Below are 20527 nucleotides of genomic sequence, written 5' to 3'. Positions count from 1 at the left end.
TGAATGATCATAAGCGTCATGAGTTTTTCAGTGAATGACAGCAAGTATATGGAAGGATCTCAAGTAAGTTAGTAGGAGAGAGAATAAGTGGGTAAATGTTTTAACAGGTAATAGTTGGGTAAGTCAGTGCATTTGTATTGGGATTTATTTTGACTGGGTGAGTGACAAGTGGGTAAGTATAAAGTGAGTGAGTGAGGGAGGGAGCTGAACTTTTTCTCACCCCTGTCTTAGTAACATATGCTGATGTCAATGCAACACTATTGTCACCATGACTACCGTTCTCACATATTTACCACTCTACATCACTAAGCTTATTTACCTAAGCCCAGACACCGTCGGTGATGTAAATCAGTTTACCGATTTCACGTTAACAAGCGTCACGACAAGAAGCTGAGGCTAAGTCTTGGTCAAATCTCACCCTGAAGGCCACTGTGACATGCAACACATGCCTCGCCCACTGATATGATTATCAGGTTAGAATACCAACATGCAGCTCTCAACCTTCTCTCCAGTCCATTCTTATTAGCAATCAATTATACTTCCCTCCCACTGAGGACATCCGGTGATGTCGACATCAAAAGGAATTTCTAGTTGTAAGTCAGATAATAACACAGGATAGCAGGAAATATTAAGGAAGAGTTTTCTTTTTCAGATATATCTAATCAATCAGCATATTAATGTTTTTCTGGTACAACTTTTTTATATTGACTAACAAATTAGACAAACTGCTGATCAAACAAACAGGGTTCTGAGCAACCACCCCTGAAAAGAGATCATTAAAACGTCAGAATAATATTGCTATTAAAAAGAAAATTGCACTCTGTTGCAGATGCCTTGTCAAAGACACAGTCACACTTAATCTTAATCAGATCTTAATTTTCCATACTAAATTATCTTTAATCAATAAACATGGCCTCTAATGCAGTGAGCTGGGTGTAATGACATTTTGAACAGTATCTCAACTTGAACACTTGTGTCAGAATCATGAGTGAGTAAAGTCTGGTGATGTCAGCTTTATAGGCTTTACAAACATGGTAGCATCTCTGTAAGTGAGTGAGTGGATTTAGTTCAGTTTTATGTAGAACTCTGTCTAAGTAAAATGTACTATTCGCTCCGCTCCTCTACTGGATTTAACGAACCCTACCAGGAGGTCACATCGTAATTGAAAGTAAAACGCAAAAGTGAACATGCACACATACCTTTTGAACTTTTACCTTGAAAAGATTTGTACCCAAATGATTCCAAATGATTTGATTGGATGGTCATGGGTCACTCAAATGCTACCTGACGCAACCTCCTATTAGGGTTTGTTAGACTCAGTAGTGGAGCATAATGAATAATACTGAGATTAAGTGAAAGTAGAGGAGCGTAATGAATACAGAGACTAGGTTTACTTTGACTACTGTAGAACTCAGCAATTATCTAGCTATATGGCAGTAGTCTGCTAATAATCAAGTATGCAACACACAATTCAGTGAATGAGCATAGATCTGATGACATGTCAACGAAGTCAGCAAATGTGACCACCTGATTCCGTTAGTTGCCTCTTACGACAAGCATATACTGAAGATCAATTCTGATCTAATTCCCATTTGGATCTTCATGGGTGAGTGAGTGTCTGTGATTTGAGTAAATTTGGGGTTACTATCACCTATGAAGTGAGAGAGATATCTGAAATAAATGCTTAAACTGCTGGTCTATAAGTTCTGATCCACGAAACGTCTGTAGCACTATGAGAATGGTAAGTCTAAGGTACTGGAACCTATTCTGTAATGGAATCTCTACAAGGACAACAACAAGGTACCGGGAGCTATTCCCGTCCTGGGATCTCCAGGTACAAACATCAGGTACTGGGACCTCTTCTGTTCTGGGATCTCTAACAAGGATAGGCACAGGGTCTTGGGACCTACTCTGTTCTGGAATCTCTACAAGAACAAGCATGAGGTACTGCGACCTACTCTGTTCTGGGCTCTCTACAAGGACAAGGACCTATTCTGCAATAGGACTCCCCAAAGAGAAGCATGGGACAAGTTACTGGGACCTAGCTAGGATATAATGTACTATGGACATACTGAACAATGAAGAAAAATGACCTACCATTGGTTCATCAGTATTTTTCTGGAACTGCACAAGGCGGACACGCGTCAAGTTGTCCATGTCGATGCTGTTCTCTGTAAGTTCAGGCTCAGTGTCTCCGTTCAGGTATGGCGGCTGTGGCGGTGGTGTAGCCCGCACAGCATCTTCACTGTATACTTCATGGGCTACAACATCGTGCGCTTGGAGGAGCGCCTGAAATAAGACACAGCACTCTGTATTCCAACATCAGTTTCCATGGCAACATGCTGTGCAATCATTAGTTTAACCACATAAATAATGATTAATTGTTGAAGTTTCCTTCAACAGATAAAATAACGAGGACACTGTAGTGAAAATTTATTGAAAAAGTTCAGAAGAAAAAGTGTTTTAAACAGTGTCTGAATTCATGGAGTTTCAGAAAAAAAAACCCCCAAAACAGGAGACTGGATGAACTTTCAAAAACACTGTGTTGTTCATTGAGTCGGAAAGTTCAAATAGAATCAGACAATTTTTGCCAACACGCACTACATCGACCACTGAACAAAAAACCTTGAAAAGAATGACAATAAAATGATGAAAATACAGTATAGTTGCTGCAGAATGCAGAAACTACTTCCTACAAACCTACCTACAAGTGTGCGAGTTCCCTCTTGTCAGACAGACACATAGCCGTCTCTTGCTCATCTCACACTGCTAACAAGCTTATAGCCTGATCAACCCTGATACTAAGGTTGGGACACGAATAATTGATTTTAGCTGATAGAGCATGGACCATTTAATCAGGAAAATACCCATAGTTCCCCTCAATACCTCAATCCAGCACTTCTGTCGACTTGGGAAGTTGGGAAATGTAGTCTGCAGATTCATGCATTCACAGAAGTATTGATGAGGCGTGTTCCTTCTCTAGGAGCTAGCAGACACTCCCGTGTAAATATCGCGCATTAATCATTGATTTCTGCATGAAATGGCTGACATTTGTTTTAGCAGAAACAATTATCAGCAAATATGAAGTATTACTGCACAACGACTCAGTCCAGTGTAATCAGTTGTTATGGAAATGTAATATATCATTCAGTAGTAGTCTTCAGGTGAAGGGTATGAACATTGCTGTTAGTTGATGTTTACAATAAAACAATAGGAAAACGTCACTTTTAAACATCAATAAATACATCAGTGTGAAGGGCTAATGTAGATGTGTTGATTTATTCACTTTTCAGACACGTTTGGTTGTGTAGCCCCCCAAAAATTCCAGCTCCTGTAATTTGAAACACAAATCTTCTGATCTGAGATTAAACACCTTTTTTTTAATCCTTAAAATCATTAATTCTGTCAGCAAGCTGCAAGGTATGGGTGACATCTTGTGGGATGACTCCACAACCTGATACACTAACAAAGTAAGGACAACTCCACAACCTGATACACTAAGAAAGTAAGGACAACTCCACGTCCTGATAGATTGACAAAGTAAGGATGACTCCACAACCTGATACACTAAGAAAGTAAGGACAACTCCACGTCCTGATACATTGACAAAGTAAGGATGTCATCTGTGGGATGTCTCCACCTCCTGATACACTGACAAAGTAAGGATGACTCCGCGTCCTGATACACTGACAAAGTAAGGATGACTCCACAACCTGATACACTAAGAAAGTAAGGATGACTCCACAACCTGATACATTGACAAGGTAAGGATGTCATCTGTGGGATGTCTCCACCTCCTGATACACTGACAAAGTAAGGATGACTCCGCGTCCTGATACACTGACAAAGTAAGGATGACTCCACATCCTGATATGCTGACAAAGTAAGGATGACTCCACAACCTGATACATTGACAAGGTAAGGATGTCATCTGTGGGATGACTCCACATCCTGATATGCTGACAAAGTAAGGATGACTCCACATCCTGATACATTGACAAAGTAAGGATGTCATCTGTGGGATGTCTCCACATCCTGATATGCTGACAAAGTAAGGATGACTCCACATCCTGATACATTGACAAAGTAAGGATGTCATCTGTGGGATGACTCCACATCCTGATATGCTGACAAAGTGAGGATGACTCCACATCCTGATACATTGACAAAGTAAGGATGTCATCTGTGGGATGTCTCCACGTCCTGATACACTGACAAAGTAAGGATGTCATCTGAGGGATGACTCCACATCCTGATACATTGACAAAGTAAGGATGTCATCTGTGGGATGTCTCCACGTCCTGATACACTGACAAAGTAAGGATGTCATCTGTGGGATGTCTCCACATCCTGATACATTGACAAAGTAAGGATGTCATCTGTGGGATGACTCCACATCCTGATATGCTGACAAAGTAAGGATGACTCCACATCCTGATACATTGACAAAGTAAGGATGTCATCTGTGGGATGACTCTCCACGTCCTGATACACTGACAAGGTTAGGATGTCACCTGTGGGATGACTCCACATCCTGATATACTGACAAAGTAAGGATGTCATCTGTGGGATGACTCCACAACTTTGGTTTGTGTTGTGGGGTTTGTCATGCATTGACCTACAGAGAACCAAGAAGGGACACATGAGTATTCCTCCATAATTATCAGAACGGCCATCTTGCCACCAAGAACGAAGAAGTAATTACCGGCCTGCTTGTCTGGGATGACAGCCCTTCACTTGCACTAAAGAGGCCATCAATGTAAAAACAGTCATTAACTGAGGCAACTAACAACTGGACAATCCATTAGCCTCATTTCAACCTGAGCCTAAATATAGTATGTATTTCAAGGCCCTGCAACCACAAGGACATGTCACATCTATGACGGAATTTAGTCAATATTACAGTAGAGGAATACTCATCAGATGATCTTACAGCATAGGAGTAAAATACGATGGTCTTACATGTCATACTTACTGTCAAAAGTCAATGAATTACCGTCATCACAGAGCTAAGTGTCATCAAGTAAGCAGTAAATGATTACGATGGACTGTCATCAGTCAGTCTTACAGCAAAGACGTTACGGTGCTCTCAGAGTTTTGACTGGATTAGTCAAGGTTGTTGTAAAAGGCCTCACAATGATCTCTCAGCTACGACTGGGACAATCAAGGTTACCTAAAGGAGCTATGATTATCTTTGAGCTGAGTGTCATCAGTCAATGTTATAACAATGGAGTTACGATGATCTCCGACTGGGACACTCAAGGTTACCTAAAGGAGTTAAATGGTCCTAAAGGAGTTACGATGAGCGTCATCTGTCAGTGTTACAATATGGGAGTTTTGAGCTACAACAATCTTAAGTTACAGCGTAATACCATTATGATCCAAGATCAAGATCCAAGATCAAGATCCAAGATCAAGATCCAAGATCAAGATCCAAGATCAAGATCCAAGATCTGAAGGAGATGTGATGATATCATCACCTTAGTCTATATTTTCAATACAAGTCAATACTACAGCATGATCTTTGAAATGCCTACCCGACAACTTTCCAAAGTCTTGGTGCTTAGATCCCATTGCGATGATAGTTCTGATAACCTGCCGACAACAGCTGTATGGTATTGGTTAGTCCCCCGAAAAATGCCATTCATATTTCATACCAAATATTTACTATTCTCACTTGCCATGACAATGTTTCAAGTATTTCTAAAACTCCAAATAAGGAAATGGTTGTGACTGGTTATTAGAAATAAGAATGCTACTTTTCGCCTAAAGAGGTCACCCTTCTCTGATAGTTTTGACAGTCAACAGGTAATAACATGCCAACTGGAAGATGACAGTGGTGACATGCTATTTCACGTATCCCGTCACTGCGACAGTGAGGCAGAAACATGACACTGTATCCCTTATCTTGGTGCTTATTACTAGAAATTTATAGATTTTAACCATGATTTCCGTCTATTTAACACAAGAACCACGTTATATACAAACATGGATAATGAACATTGTGTAAGTTTTTGACAATGGGAGTCAGTCAATGACAGTGTTGGGTGGGGAAAAGATTGAGAGTGGGCTGGTAGGTAGGTGGTAGTTGAGTGAGTGAGTATGGTTTTAAGCCACTTTCAGAAATATCCCAGTAATATAACAGAGTGCACACCAGAAATGGGCTTGACAAATTGCACCTATGTAGGGAAACAAACCTGGGTCTTCAGCATGACAAACGAACACTTGAATCACTAGACTACACCACCATAACTAGTGGAGTAGGAAAGTGAGTTGATGACTGAATGATTTAGTGAGTGAGCATGTGTATTGATACATGTCAGCTTTAGCAAATGATCAAGCAATGATCACAACAAACAGGTTTCACCCAATTTAACCAGTTGAGGAGTCAAATCCTCCATAATACAACCAAACTCTGAAACTACTGGACTAGACTAACTAATGCATAAATGGAACTGTAAACTGATGAGACAAGATTCAAATCTAAGCCCTGCAGGAGCTCCCTCAGCAACGCAAGATGAAACCAAATAAAGTATTCCATATTCTGAAAGTCGGGCTACCAAATTCTGTGTGTTTATTCTGACATTACTGCTTCATCTCATGGTCTGACTGATGCCTGCTTACATATCTAAAGATGCCTGTAATTCTAACAAGATTTATGACATTCCCGGGTTCAAAGGCAATACACAACCAAAATCAATGACCGCATATAGCCTATTGGCAGGCAAGGCTATGTTATTCTTGAGGAATGGCCAAGGGATGAAAGCTGTACTTGTTGAGGAAAATATTGAGTTGGTGAACATGCCCAAGTTAAAAGCCTGGTATGTGGTATGTCCACTGTTTGGCTATGATAGACTGGAAGGGAGTGAGGTCATTGCGAGCCTTCCTCATCTGCAGTAGGAAGCAGTCTCACCAATTTTGCCATCGATGCTGCGAAGACCCGAAGTGACATCCAACAAATCTGTCTGCAGAATGTTTCAAAATCTGTAAGCGATCATTCTCAGAGACCCAAAGATTTCCAATAGTATTCTCCCAGAATTTGGCCTGTAAAAGGTTTCTTAATGGCATTGAAGAAATGTTCTAAAGCTTCACAATATTAAATACATTTGAGAATGTTATTGGATTGGGGACGAGGTAACACCATCCACAGGTTTCCTTAACCAATTAGGAGGTATTGGTTTGCCAATGTGACTCATATACTGAAATAACTGTCACATTTTCTCTCCTGGAGCAGCTGAGTGATCTTCCAACAATCATAATGTAACACGATATTTTAGGATGAGACAGAATCGGTTAGTGAATTCTTGAAGCATTGCCTGAATTTGACGGACTTCAAAGTTAAAAAAATGCAATATTGTCCTGGATGATTTGTCTGCATGAGAGGATCAAAGTGGGAGTGCAACGAAGGGTTAAGAAGTTTTTCAATATTTTCAATTGCAAGCCAGGATGCCAGCTAGATGGAACTGAACTGACATGGTGTGAGTGAGTGAGTGAGTGAGTGTGTGAGTGAGTTACATTTTACACCTATCTTAGCAATACTGAAGTAATATCACGGTGGAGAACAGCAGAAAGGGACATTACACAATGCACCTATGTGGGGAATAGAACTAGGGTCTTCAAGTGAGCGCTTCAACAACGAGGCTACCCAAATGCCCCGAACTGATACAGATCAAAGTGAGTGAGTGATATATAGTGATAAATGCCCTGAACTGATACAGATCAAAGTGAGTGAGTGATATATATTCCAAGCCGCTTTGAGCAATATTTCTGTTATATCCTGGTGTGTTAGGTCATGTGCGAGAAAGTTTCAGGTCTTGCAATAGGGATGATGGTGTAACCTAATGAGTATAAAGCATCTGATTTCAGTTTGATTCCCCGTATGAGTTCAATTTGTGAAGCCCCATGTCTTATTTCCCCTTCTGTGATATTGCTGGAATATTGCTTAAAAAAAACAACGAAACTCTTTTCAACTTCTCTCCCTTCTCATCAGTAACTAATCAATAAAAACCTAACAAACAGTTCAACAGAAAAATGTCACATCGATTCTTCAAGATATTTCCCCTTGTTTACAAATTACAAGCTTTGCAAATGAATTTAGTATTTTCTATTGACATTCATTCCATTTGAACCGATATTGACCATCAAAGACCCATAATCCACAGCAGGAAGTCAAGGATGGGATTCCTTGTGCCATCCAGTGACACATGTCGTATCCTTGCAATCTGCAACAAAGCAAGCACTACATTCTCAGCCAATCAATGACAGCTGCGTGTGTGACCTGTTTGCCCCTATACCTGACTGAGCAATGGGAGAAGGACTGATCCCAACCAGAATCAATAGGCATCAAGGGATTTCACACAGAATTCACCAAATTTATGTCATCTTTCAATTTTTCTAACAGGAAATCTCCTTGACCCTTAAAATTACATGCCACCTGATCCTATCTTCTTAAAGATAATGTTTTCATCTCACACATTCATGGATATTTGTTTGCCCTTCAGGCTTATTTTTGCAAATAGATTGAAAATTACAGGATCACACGAAGAGTCTAACTGCAGATTTGGGTTTATGTCTTGTGTAGAGTTGTTTCACCTGTACCAAATCAGAGAACAAGTCAGAAAGGGCATCAACACTGTACCCTTGTGAAGGTTCTAATCCCAATTCTTGAACCAATCCTTCAGTTGACAGGAAACAAATCAAAAAGGGACATAAACTTTCTACCCATGTGACGGCTTTCTACCCACATGACGGTGCTCAAACCAATGAATTAGGCACCGATGAAAAAAGGTCTGCAACAATGTACCCATGAGAAAGTTTTAAGCCAAGTAGTCCAGCCAATCTTTCAGTTGACAGCAGGAAACAATTCAAAAAGGGACATTAATTTTCTACCCATGTGATGGTTCTGACCCCGGTGTTCAAACCAATGCTTAGGTGCCAGCGGAAACAAGTAAGAAAAGGCTTTCCACAATGTACAAATACAAAGGCTCTGACCCAGGTCCTCAAACCAATGCTTTAGACATCTGTGGAAACAAGTCAGAAAAGGCCTTCTACAATGTACAAATACAAAGATTCTGACCCCAGTGTTCAAACCAATGCTTTAGGCATCTGCAGAAAAAAATTGGAAAAAGGCCTTCCATATCGTAATCACATGATGGTTCAGACCCAGGTAGGCAAGCCAATGTTCTATCTACCACTAGGAACCAAGTCAGAAACCGACATCAACAATACACCCACAAGAAGCCTCTAACCCAGGTCCTCAAACCAATGCTTTAGCTACCAAACATGGTTTTCTGGAGACCAGTTTGAAGGTAAAAGTGGGTGAAGTTAATCAAGGTTGACTGCTGAAAGTGGTCCTAACCACTCTGACATGACTGTAGCATGAGCAGACTTTACTCTGCCAAGTGACTTTGTTCAAACATGAATCTGTTCTTTAAGTGGCATATGGGTCACAAGAAGGTGGAGATGTTATTGTGATTGTTAAGGAGATGTTATTGTGATTGTTAAGGAGATGTTATTGTGATTGTTAACATTCTACCTTATCAAGAGCAGCTAGGTTTCCATATATCCAAAGCTGAAAATGTAAGTCAAGCGCACACTGATGAGCGAGCGAGGGAGGAGGCAAACGCACACACATATTTGTATGTATAGATATACATATTTCATATGAGCTTCTCACATTCTACTCATGTTTGGAATTGAACCTCAGTGTGACGAGCGAATGCTTTAAGCTCTAAGCTAACCCACTGCCCCTTATACAGACATTTCCATATGTACATCTTCATGGCGTAAATTTTACTCAATATTTTGGTGTAAAAATAAACCAAATGCTCCTCATCAACAAAATATTTCAATGTTATACAGTTCAGTCCAGTACATGTTGCAAGCCCTCCTTCAGACAGCCCTGCTTCAGACAGCCCTGTTTCAGACGGCCCTCCTTCAGACAGCCCTGTTTCAGACAACCCTGTTTCAGACAGCCCTGCTTCTACTCACTCAACTGACTTCAAAGTGAAATTGGATGGGCAGATGCTCAACTGGGAATGCCGGCATCAACTCCGTACATGGGCATCCAGCTCCAAACACTTCATTAAATCTAATTCTGATTCACACTGACTCAGAACGTTCACCCACACTGATCTTGACACAAACAAACAGCATTAGTTCATCTTGTCAAAATCACTGTTAATATTGCCAATCTTTTTACACAACTTGGAGCATTTTCAAAGACAACCATCTCATCACATTTTCATGAAGATTCGCTGAGACACCCAAATGTTGTTGTGTGACTCGATAAAAACGTGTCTGATTATTTTACAAATATTTTCACTCTAGATGGCAGGCGATGAAGGCTCCAAGAGTGACGCAAAGAGGATGAATCGATACCTCGTAGATATACCATCTCATGCCAATGGGCTCTTATCAACAAGCACTGTAACCAGCAGTGAGACCTTCATTGCAGTGGCACTGATGACAGTATGACAGTAATGAAGCTACCAAAATCTCCATGCAAACACAATTAACAAGTTAAAAGTACTAATTACCTGAAAACTAATTAAAGGCGAAGTGCTCTCTCCATTCCTTGCATGAGCAATGTCGTCCTCGCACAACCTCCTCGTGGTACCCAACATACAAAATCAATGTTGATACAGCCTTTTAGCAGTCCGCCACAGATCGATCGTGATTACTTTTGAAAGCATGAGGCATTTAATGTTCAACATCCGACACAGCAAGTCATAAGGCTCCGGAAGAAAAAACAACATAATAGCAGACAAATGTTATTTGTGCGCTAAACAGTTCATTTATTGTTCAAGACATGATATTTTCCTCCCAAATTAGCCCAATCTGAAATGTAAAGGATCCCTGGTAATGACTTCGAGAAGAAATGCTGTTGACCTAAAGACTCAATACGACATATTGGGCCAGCAAATAATACAGTTGATCAGAACAAAGAAAACGTTTGCAATTTTTCTTATAAAATCAAAACTAATATTAGAAGAGAGCTTTCCTCTTCTTCAAAAAGTCAGTCGGAAAGATTGGCAAGAGATGAGGCCCATATAAAGCCTTTCTAATCAATAAAATATTCACTGTTAATCCTTTCCCCAAATATAAGAAAAAACGTCTTTCCATGTGAAAACATGGTTCTCATTGGTCTCTTATTAAAACATGATTGATTATATTGACATTTTCAGAAATATACACAAAAGACATCAGGAGGTGACAGATCCAACTGACATGGAGAAATATGACACAGGAGTTAGACTGCTTGTACCCCATTTTACGCTCATTGCCACTGGACACTGTGTTCATCTTGTTCTTGACAGAGTATAGGCAAATAAAGCAGTATGGACCAGGTAAAACGCTCTATATGAAGTATTGACACATGGATAGTTATTGAAAAGATTAAAGAATTGTATTGACAAGTGTCTCACTCCGGACGTAACAGTACCAATTAAGCAAATATTACAAGGGTATCTATGCTTATCTATGCAAGGGTCTCACATACATTAAGAATATCTTGTGATTGGGCCAGTAATGCATTTAATGCCCCATTCTCTGTCTATTTCTTTCTTTTACCCTTTCTCTCCCTCCCTGATGCATGCACTCGTGCACACATGCACCCACCCACACACACACTGCATAGTGCAGAAGAGCTTTTCTTTTTACAGTCTGCCTGCAAACCAGAGTGAGTTGTATGTTAAGTTTCATAGAGGAAATATCCAGGTATATTCTAGTGTGCCCCTGAAACAATCACTACCCTGGTTTTCAGGTAATGCCCTACTTCTTGAAAACTTGAAAATCTTTTAAAAAATACAATACCAACATAATCTACACTGATCAATACAAATTTCAGCAAGAGTGAGTGAGTGAGTAAGCGAGTTGAGTTTTATGCCACTTTTATTGCAATATTCAGGCAATATCACGGTAGGGGACACCAGAAATGGGCTTCACACATTGTGCCCATGTAGAGAATGGAATCCAGGCCTTTTGTGTGACGAGCAAACACTTTAACCACTATCCCACCGCCCGTTTCAATAAGAAAAATTCAACAATTTGGGGGAAAGGACTGCAGACAATAAACTGACAAACAGACAAAAAAAGGGAGATAAAAATTGAAAATTGTGTCTATATTCTGTTTGAGAAAACTTGGTGGGTTGAAAATGAAAAAAAATGATTTATTTGCTGTTTTTTTATGTAGTCATCAATATTACAGTCACATGAAGTGGCCTGTAAATAATCGTGATTCATATCAAGAACGACAGCCATTACCATCTGAACACAGTGACACGCTATCAACCAAGCCCTTGACAACCAGACCCATTTAATCGCCTCCTACAACCAGCATCTGTTGCTGAGAACCGATTCCATATTGGCATTGGTGCAGAAAATATGGTGTGAGATCCATGGAACTTACTTCAGATCTTGATTGCTAAAGAACAAGCAATTACTCAGACCTTTAACTGGATTTCCAAAACAGGATTGGAATCAAAACATTTCCATAACATCCTGGTTGATGTTGAACACTGTAATCAAAGACAGAAATATGGCCGGGGATTTCACATTGGAAACATAGCCAGGAAATGAAGCAGCATAAAGACAATGTTACCTACGCAGTTCTGATGGTAAGACTACACTATACCGGTTACCTCCTGCCATCTCTCAAAGCGAGTCTACTTTTGGCTAGGGTTAGGGTTAGGGTTAGCGTTAGGGCTAGGTTGACATGAAACAAAACAATATGGCTGTTAGGCATAAGGTATTCTGTAGGTGTAGCACTCTTGACATTTCTTGATAAATGTTTTTCCTTAGACAGATGACGACCAGTCATAAACAACCAACATGACAGACATTCTGTAGGCAATGATGAGGGTATTCTCAATAATGGTGACAGACACTGTGCAGGCAGCGATGAAGGTAGTCTCAATAATGGCGACAAACACTGTGTAGGCAGCGATGAAGGTAGTTTCAATAATGGTGACAGACATTGTGTAGGCAGCGATGAAGGTAGTTTCAATAATGGTGACAGACATTGTGTAGGCAGCGATGAAGGTAGTCTCAATAATGGTGACAGACACTTTGTAGGCAGCGATGAAGGTAGTCTCAATAATGGTGACATTGTGTAGGCAGCGATGAAGGTAGTCTCAATAATGGTGACAGACACTTTGTAGGCAGCGATGAAGGTAGTTTCAATAATGGTGACAGACATTGTGTAGGCAGCGATGAAGGTAGTTTCAATAATGGTGACAGACATTGTGTAGGCAGCGATGAAGGTAGTCTCAATAATGGTGACAGACACTTTGTAGGCAGCGATGAAGGTAGTCTCAATAATGGTGACAGACACTTTGTAGGCAGCGATGAAGGTAGTCTCAATAATGGTGACATTGTGTAGGCAGCGATGAAGGTAGTCTCAATAATGGTGACAGATACTGTGTAGGCAGCGATGAAGGTAGTCTCAATAATGGTGACAGACACTTTGTAGGCAGCGATGAAGGTAGTTTCAATAATGGTGACAGATACTGTGTAGGCAGCGATGAAGGTAGTCTCAATAATGGTGACAGACACTTTGTAGGCAGCGATGAAGGTAGTTTCAATAATGGTGACAGACATTTATGAAAAGCCTGCATCCATGCACTTGTGAATGCTCAAGGCGCTTCTGATGCACTAGAGGGTTAATAGTGAGAAGCCATATGACTTATCCCACCAGGTACCCATACACTGCTGGCTTAACCGATACAGTTTTGAATAAACTCACTTGCCTAAAATGAGACCAAATGTTGCGTGTGCTATGTTGTGTGGCAGGACCAAAGCCCTTAAAACTCTAGATGTCAAGCTGCCAAACATGGTCACTCATTAAGGACTCTTCTAGGGACAAATGCTGCATAACTTCAACTGACTTGTATTGGCTCTATGCAAAAGACTAGACCCTATAACCATCTCTTCAGGTAGACAGTATTGTCCAGAGGACTACTGTCATGACAAACTCTAACCGGCCACTAATTTTAGTTGGTACATTTTTAGTTGGTAAGTGGTCAGGACAATAGGTGCATCCAGAGGTGTAGATCAGGGGTGCGACCCCGGTTTTGTCCTGAAAGTTTATCAAATGGCCATTGAAACTCCTGCCCCTCCCCTCTGTCTCAAAAAGCTGTATCTGCCCCTGAGGTCCAAAACATCTAACAGTTACTTAAAGTCAAGTTTGAATTCTTCAGATGAAGTCCAAATTGTTTCCATGGAAATCCAGAAAAATAATGCCAAAAGTTTGTAAACAGCAAAGTCAACACCTTAGGATTTGTCTGATATATTTGTACCAGTCTGTGTTGAAAAATATTGATCAGGTTTTAAGTTATGCTCTAACAAACAAAATGATGCCAGATGGACGGACATACAGATGGACAAGGCACTGAGTGTATCCTCGGGATAATAAGGAAAACTGTTCTTCAGTTGACAAAGGAACTGTGACAGAAACTCAACATGTATTTGGATGTTCACTCAGCACAAGAGTTTACACTTGTCTCGACAGAAAAGTTTTAGTGAAACTTTGGCAGTAAATTTATCAATTGTCAACATTTACCTTTGACCACTACTTCAAAATTATTCCTACATCTAGCTACCTACAGATAATTTTATATCATTTATTCATATTTCTGAGTAAAAGAGGCCTAAACTCATTTCTCGTTTCCTTATTTCATTAAATGAACCATTTAACGCCAGGCCATGCTTGGGATATTCAATACACGAGGCTTTCAACAAAGGAGCAGAATATTACAGAATTATGGGTTTGTAGCAATATTCCTGTGTTATGCGCAGAAACTCCCTAAATAAGGTGGTCATACTGCACCTGCAATTGAGTGTACCATGACGAGAAAACACTTTCATCACAAACCTGAAACCTCGTAAACTGTCATGGTTACCAAATATCAAGTAATCAGCACAACTCTCGACAAACCCATTATTTCCTGAATAAATATTCTTTACATCAAATGGGAAATAATATTCCAAGATTTGCAGTAATATCTGCAAACATTGACCAATATACACAGCCTAGCATACTTAAGTCGACAGCTCAATGACAAAAGTCCTTTCATAAAATCGTACTATGAATATGACTGTTATACTATTAAATCATTATACATAGAGACAGACAGAAATTTCATCAACATGGTGAAACTGCCAAGATGAGAACCGTTACCATGGTAAGTGTTCTTGGCTGATTGCAAGGATGGTATTGTGAAGAGACACTGGTGCTATTGATGCCAGCATAAAGGGTATATATCCTGCCTAGTTGATACGACCTTCAGACAGTATTTATTACCATCAGGCTGAGGAATATGGCCCAATTGGCACCATAAAAAAGTGGCCTTCACAAAAAACCTTTTCACAACTGAAATTACACAATTCCTCTTATCCCGGATACCTATTAAGTCTGTTCAGATTTTATCAAGGAAACATGTATTCAAGCGATTCCACAACTCCTGGAGCTTGCTTTCAACTTGATAGGAAGCAAGTTTTGGTGAATTGCAACGGTTATTGAATTTCCTCCTCAATTGCAAGGAAATGAGTTCAATAACACAAGTCTTTGCAGATCTCCACAGGGAAACTAGATCCACAGTACCACCTGAACACCCTTTGTTCCCAGGCTTTGGAACGGAGATTGGGGTGAATTAATCATACACACATACGTATATATGTAATAATGGCTCCTGGCTCCATGAACACTACATGGCTTCTCTGTCTTATCCTAAAATGTCTGAGTGGCAGCAACAACGTTGCAGTTGGATAGAGGTTTAACACAGAGAGGGGACAATATTCACATAAATGCATGTGCATGTGCATGTGTCTTGAGCATGTGTGTAAGCACGAACTAATGACTGACAATGTCCTACTGTGATACCATGATGTGCTTTAGCAATCAGACATGACACATCCACTTTATCCCTGAATGTCAAGTACAAGGCATGGCAACAACAAGAACTATCTTTCAATGCTTTTGGTATGAAAACAACAAAGATCCAAACCCTGACTTTCCACTATCTGGTCAGACCCTCTATCCACTAGCCCACACAGTAACATAGTAGGAGTCAATACAATATCTTCAGTGACACAAGCCAACCTCTCATAGTTCACTAGAGTGTTCCAAGGACTAAAGCATCATTTGATTCTAGATCTAGGGACAAGTAAATACTCAAGTCTGGACCACGAAATCCAGTGATTGATATTATGATCAACATTTCAAACAGAAGAACATGATGACAAGCAAGGGACTACATCACAACCCTGACACCAAATTCATTCTATGACACCAAATTCATTCCATTCCTCCTGTGCTCTTGGGTACCTGGTCCTATGTGGAACCATCACACATGGACTTTACCACACATGTGAAAAGCATGAATTATTATTATGCCACAGACAGACAGTGAGTGAATACACAACTACTTACATATGTGAGGCATTTTAGTTTATGCAGATAAGCATTCCTTGGGCATGCCAAACATCTATAATTGTTTGTTCAGATCATGTTTCACCAGATTATGTTTCAAATGTTTGTCAGCCTAAGATTTTTGCTCATGTGGTTCGTTAAAGTGGTAAACTTCTGAAGCACGCATCACATCTGCTTTACCCTGCATATTGTGCTGAGATGACATAGGATGACAATAACATCACATGACATGACTGCCACATGACTGCAACATGACATGACATGACATGAATGTAATGTGACATGTCTGCAAAATGTCATGACTCTAACATCTACAATATTGTCAAAAGCTGCAAGGAACCCACTCACTCATCTAATACACTGACTAAAAACCAAGATTATTTTCAACAGTGACTGACACAACACCATCTACACAGAAAACATCTTATCATCTAGAGCAAGGTTATCTCAACAAATTTGTTTACATGAAAGAAAATACTGGGCGGCCTAGACATACACTGTAGCTTCAATTTCTGTCATTAGGACATAGGATTCATCTAAAAGCAATTAAGATTGACTTACATCAAAACCATTGCGCACGACATGAGAATGTTAGATCTGCAATGACCTGACATAAACCCCCATTAAATAGCCATCTGCTTTCTGGTACAACAACGTGCCTCAAGCTGTCTAATGGGAGCTTAAGACCAATGCAGGATACACCATTAATGCCCCAAATGAAATCTCCCAGCTTCTCAAGCAGCATCAGAATCCTGTTGTCAGTGTACCATAGACAGCTAATCAACCATGTGTACCAATTAGAGTATTTATTGGACTTCGCTAAATCCTATCTGGGCATCAAGCTTCAAATGACTTGCTGGCCTCTCATTATCAGCAGCTAAACTATGTTAACCAACAATCCTGCCACCTTTATGTTGAAATGATTTCATGATATTACACTGACGTACATCTTGAGGCATTTTTCAAATTATTTCACAAAACTGAAAGTACATTTAATGAAATACCTCTACAAGTCAGGATGAGTATATATATTTGTGTAGGTTTTAACAATGTTCCAGCAACATTTTAGAAGACCAAACAAAAAGTTTTTTCATAAAATTTACCCTATTAGGGAATGGAACCCGTACTTATTGTAAACACCTGAATCACTTGGCTACCCTACTACAAACAGTGGGATAAAAGGGACTCTTAGCACTGCACTGCATTCAAGGACCTATCCTGACCCAAGACACACAAATACTGGCCACTCAAACCAAGGATGTCACCTCACTACAAGCAACAGAGAGTAGGGACCCATCCTGACCCAAGACACACAAATACTGGCCACTCAACCCAAGGATGTCACCTCACAACAAGCAACAGAGAGTAGGGACCCATCCTGACCCAAGACACACAAATACTGGCCACTCAACCCAAGGATGTCACCTCACTACAAGCAACAGAGAGCAAGGACCTATCCTGACCCAAGACACACAAATACTGGCCACTCAAACCAAGGATGTCACCTCACAACAAGCAACAGAGAGTAGGGACCCATCCTGACCCAAGACACACAAATACTGGCCACTCAACCCAAGGATGTCACCTCACTACAAGCAACAGAGAGTAGGGACCCATCCTGACCCAAGACACACAAACACTGGCCACTCAACCCAAGGATGTCACCTCACAACAAGCAACAGAGAGTAGGGACCCATTCTGACCCAAGACACACAAATACTGGCTACTCAAACCAAGGATGTCACCTCACTACAAGCAACAGAGAGTAAGGACCCATCTTGACCCAAGACACACAAATACTGGCCACTCAAACCAAGGATGTCACCTCACTACAAGTGTGTGTGTGTGCGTGTGCGTGTGTGTGCGTGCGTGCGTGCGTGCGTGAGCGCGCGTGTGTGCGTGTGCGTGTGCGCGCTGTTTTATGATGATGGACTTCATGATATCAAATGATATCTTTATAGCTGATTTCGTAATTGTTTGTAATCTGATGAACATGATGTTTTCCGGAGAGATTGAGGAATACAGCTACATACAATTCCATATATTAGAAAATGCCCATCACAAAAGTTCAGATAGTGATAACACCAGAGCTGTTGAAATGAAAACAATATGAAAATGTCAATATTCTATTGGAAATAGAAATACACTAGTATTGAAATGTCAGACATGAAATTAAATGTCACCAAATATTTGCCGGAACTTTCATCAGTTTATCCTGAAGCAGCATTGTCATGGAAACCTCGCAAAGCAGCTACCCAAGCAATTTGAGTTCTGTAATATAATTTCAGAAATGAAATCCGAAATATATTTAACAGAAAATTCATAATGTACAAGGTTAAATGAAATTTCAAATGAAATTTACAAATTCCAGACTTAATTTTGGGGGGTAAAAAGTCTTGTAAATAGACACTTTATTGGCTCTAAATTAGAGAATCTTAACTAATATATTCAGATCAACTGCAAATTGTGTACATATGGTGTTTTTTTTCTAAACACGCAAATAAGAAAACACTGCATTTTTTTATTTCATGATTTTGAAATATTGAGGAGTTGGTGGACTTGAAAACCAAGTTCAAAAGAAGCCTGATTCTACTGTGACCCTTACTTACAGGGACGTCAGCCCTTTCAGCTACAGAATGGTGCCTTTGAGGCACATATAGATGCTTTGGGGTTCCCCTTTGCAATTTGAGAGGGCCAACAAACAAAAATCAACAAGTATTTCTGCAACAAACTATTTTTTAGAGTGTGTCATAAACTTATTTCACCTTTGCCATTACAATTTAATCCCTAAGCACTATGATGGAAGTGTTTTGAACCTTGACCTTATCATGAAGCTTTCTAATATCCATCAGTGTATAATAAAACTCAGCTCCTAGCATGTGATACATCCATGATACATAATTCACATCATTGTGTAATATCACTCTTTAATATAACATCTAGGTACAGAGCATGTGTCATCTTCTAGTCTAGGCAATAAATACTGATACACAAGTCAATAAGAAATATATATCTACATGACGGTTTACGGTCTATATTTATAGATAATAACAAGGGCATATTCTTCGTATCATGCCCCCATTCATTACGATAAGTAAAACAGCAAACACGAGAACCGTGTCATGTTTCTCAGCTTGCTGCTCTCCTTCCATCACAAAAGAGTTGTGCCCTCTATGAGTCTGTCAGCTGAGGTTGTGATATTTCCACACAGAAACACTAGCAGAAGTAATGGTTTACGCAGCCGGTTTCACGGTTAGTTCACCTACCTGATCGAGTGAGTCCCTCACACCATAACAAGCTGATAATACACCAGGAACTCGACCACGTCAGTGCTGGATATTTAATCCTTGTGTTTTTTCCTGCTAGATGAAGCAGTGGGTAAATGATCCCGCGCTGGGATGGACATGGATTAATGACAAGGGCTCGCAGTCAGTGGACTGAGATTATCCTGACAATAGACCCGGTTTCTCAGCATCAGCAGCAGCCTCAATCAGATCTTGCCAATACTTCAGTCAGTGCCAGCAGACGCTAACATGGGAACAGAAGTGCACACAGCAGACGTGTATTTCCTCCAATCAGAGGGCTTGTTACAGAAATCACCTGCTGTCAACCACTGAGTAATGTTTGATTTGTGGCAGTCAAAAAACACATCCACATGAACAACATTTAATGTCAAATAATTTTCTTCCAGATTACAATGTTTCTAAGGAAATGTCTTGAAACCAAGGCAATTTCTTCCCATTCAGCAGAAAAAAAATGCAGGCATGAAATAAATGCTGTGAAAAAAATAACAACTTTGACAGCACAAAAGTGAGATTTGTAAACTGGGCTAATTGTAACAGCATGACCTTTGTCTTGGGTCATTGATGGTAGAAGGTTTGTACAGGCTGATCTGCAATGTGTCACATTAGCACTGTCTGTCGTAACATGTACCCGGTACCACAATATCTGTTGCATTTTATTATGTACTAAGACTGTATTCACATGCAATACCAAACCATATCACTGCCTGTGGCACTGTATTCACATGCTACACCAGTCTATGTCACTGCCTGTGGTACTGTATATAGATCCAATACCAGTCCATATCACTACCTG

The 20527-nt window shown here is 40.1% G+C and overlaps 2 protein-coding genes across 11 annotated transcripts in view; one reads left to right on the top strand and one right to left on the bottom strand.

Annotated features, from left to right (window-relative positions):
• The window catches only part of LOC137281888 (peripheral plasma membrane protein CASK-like), a 462595-nt gene that overhangs the window by 24556 nt on the left and 417512 nt on the right, over window positions 1-20527 (bottom strand). For all 10 annotated transcript variants that reach the window (XM_067813583.1, XM_067813580.1, XM_067813585.1 and 7 more), the window contains one exon: window positions 2098-2289. In XM_067813583.1, coding sequence (XP_067669684.1) covers window positions 2098-2289 — 192 coding nt within the window. The remainder of the gene's footprint in view (window positions 1-2097; window positions 2290-20527) is intronic.
• The window catches only part of LOC137282102 (uro-adherence factor A-like), a 390886-nt gene that overhangs the window by 170072 nt on the left and 200287 nt on the right, over window positions 1-20527 (top strand). The gene's annotated exons all lie outside the window — the stretch shown is intronic.

This window comes from Haliotis asinina, chromosome 4 (assembly GCF_037392515.1).
Source record: "Haliotis asinina isolate JCU_RB_2024 chromosome 4, JCU_Hal_asi_v2, whole genome shotgun sequence".
NCBI lineage: Eukaryota > Metazoa > Mollusca > Gastropoda > Lepetellida > Haliotidae > Haliotis > Haliotis asinina.
The sequence above is the reverse complement of the archived record's forward strand: the minus strand, read 5'-3'. Positions and strand labels throughout refer to the sequence as shown.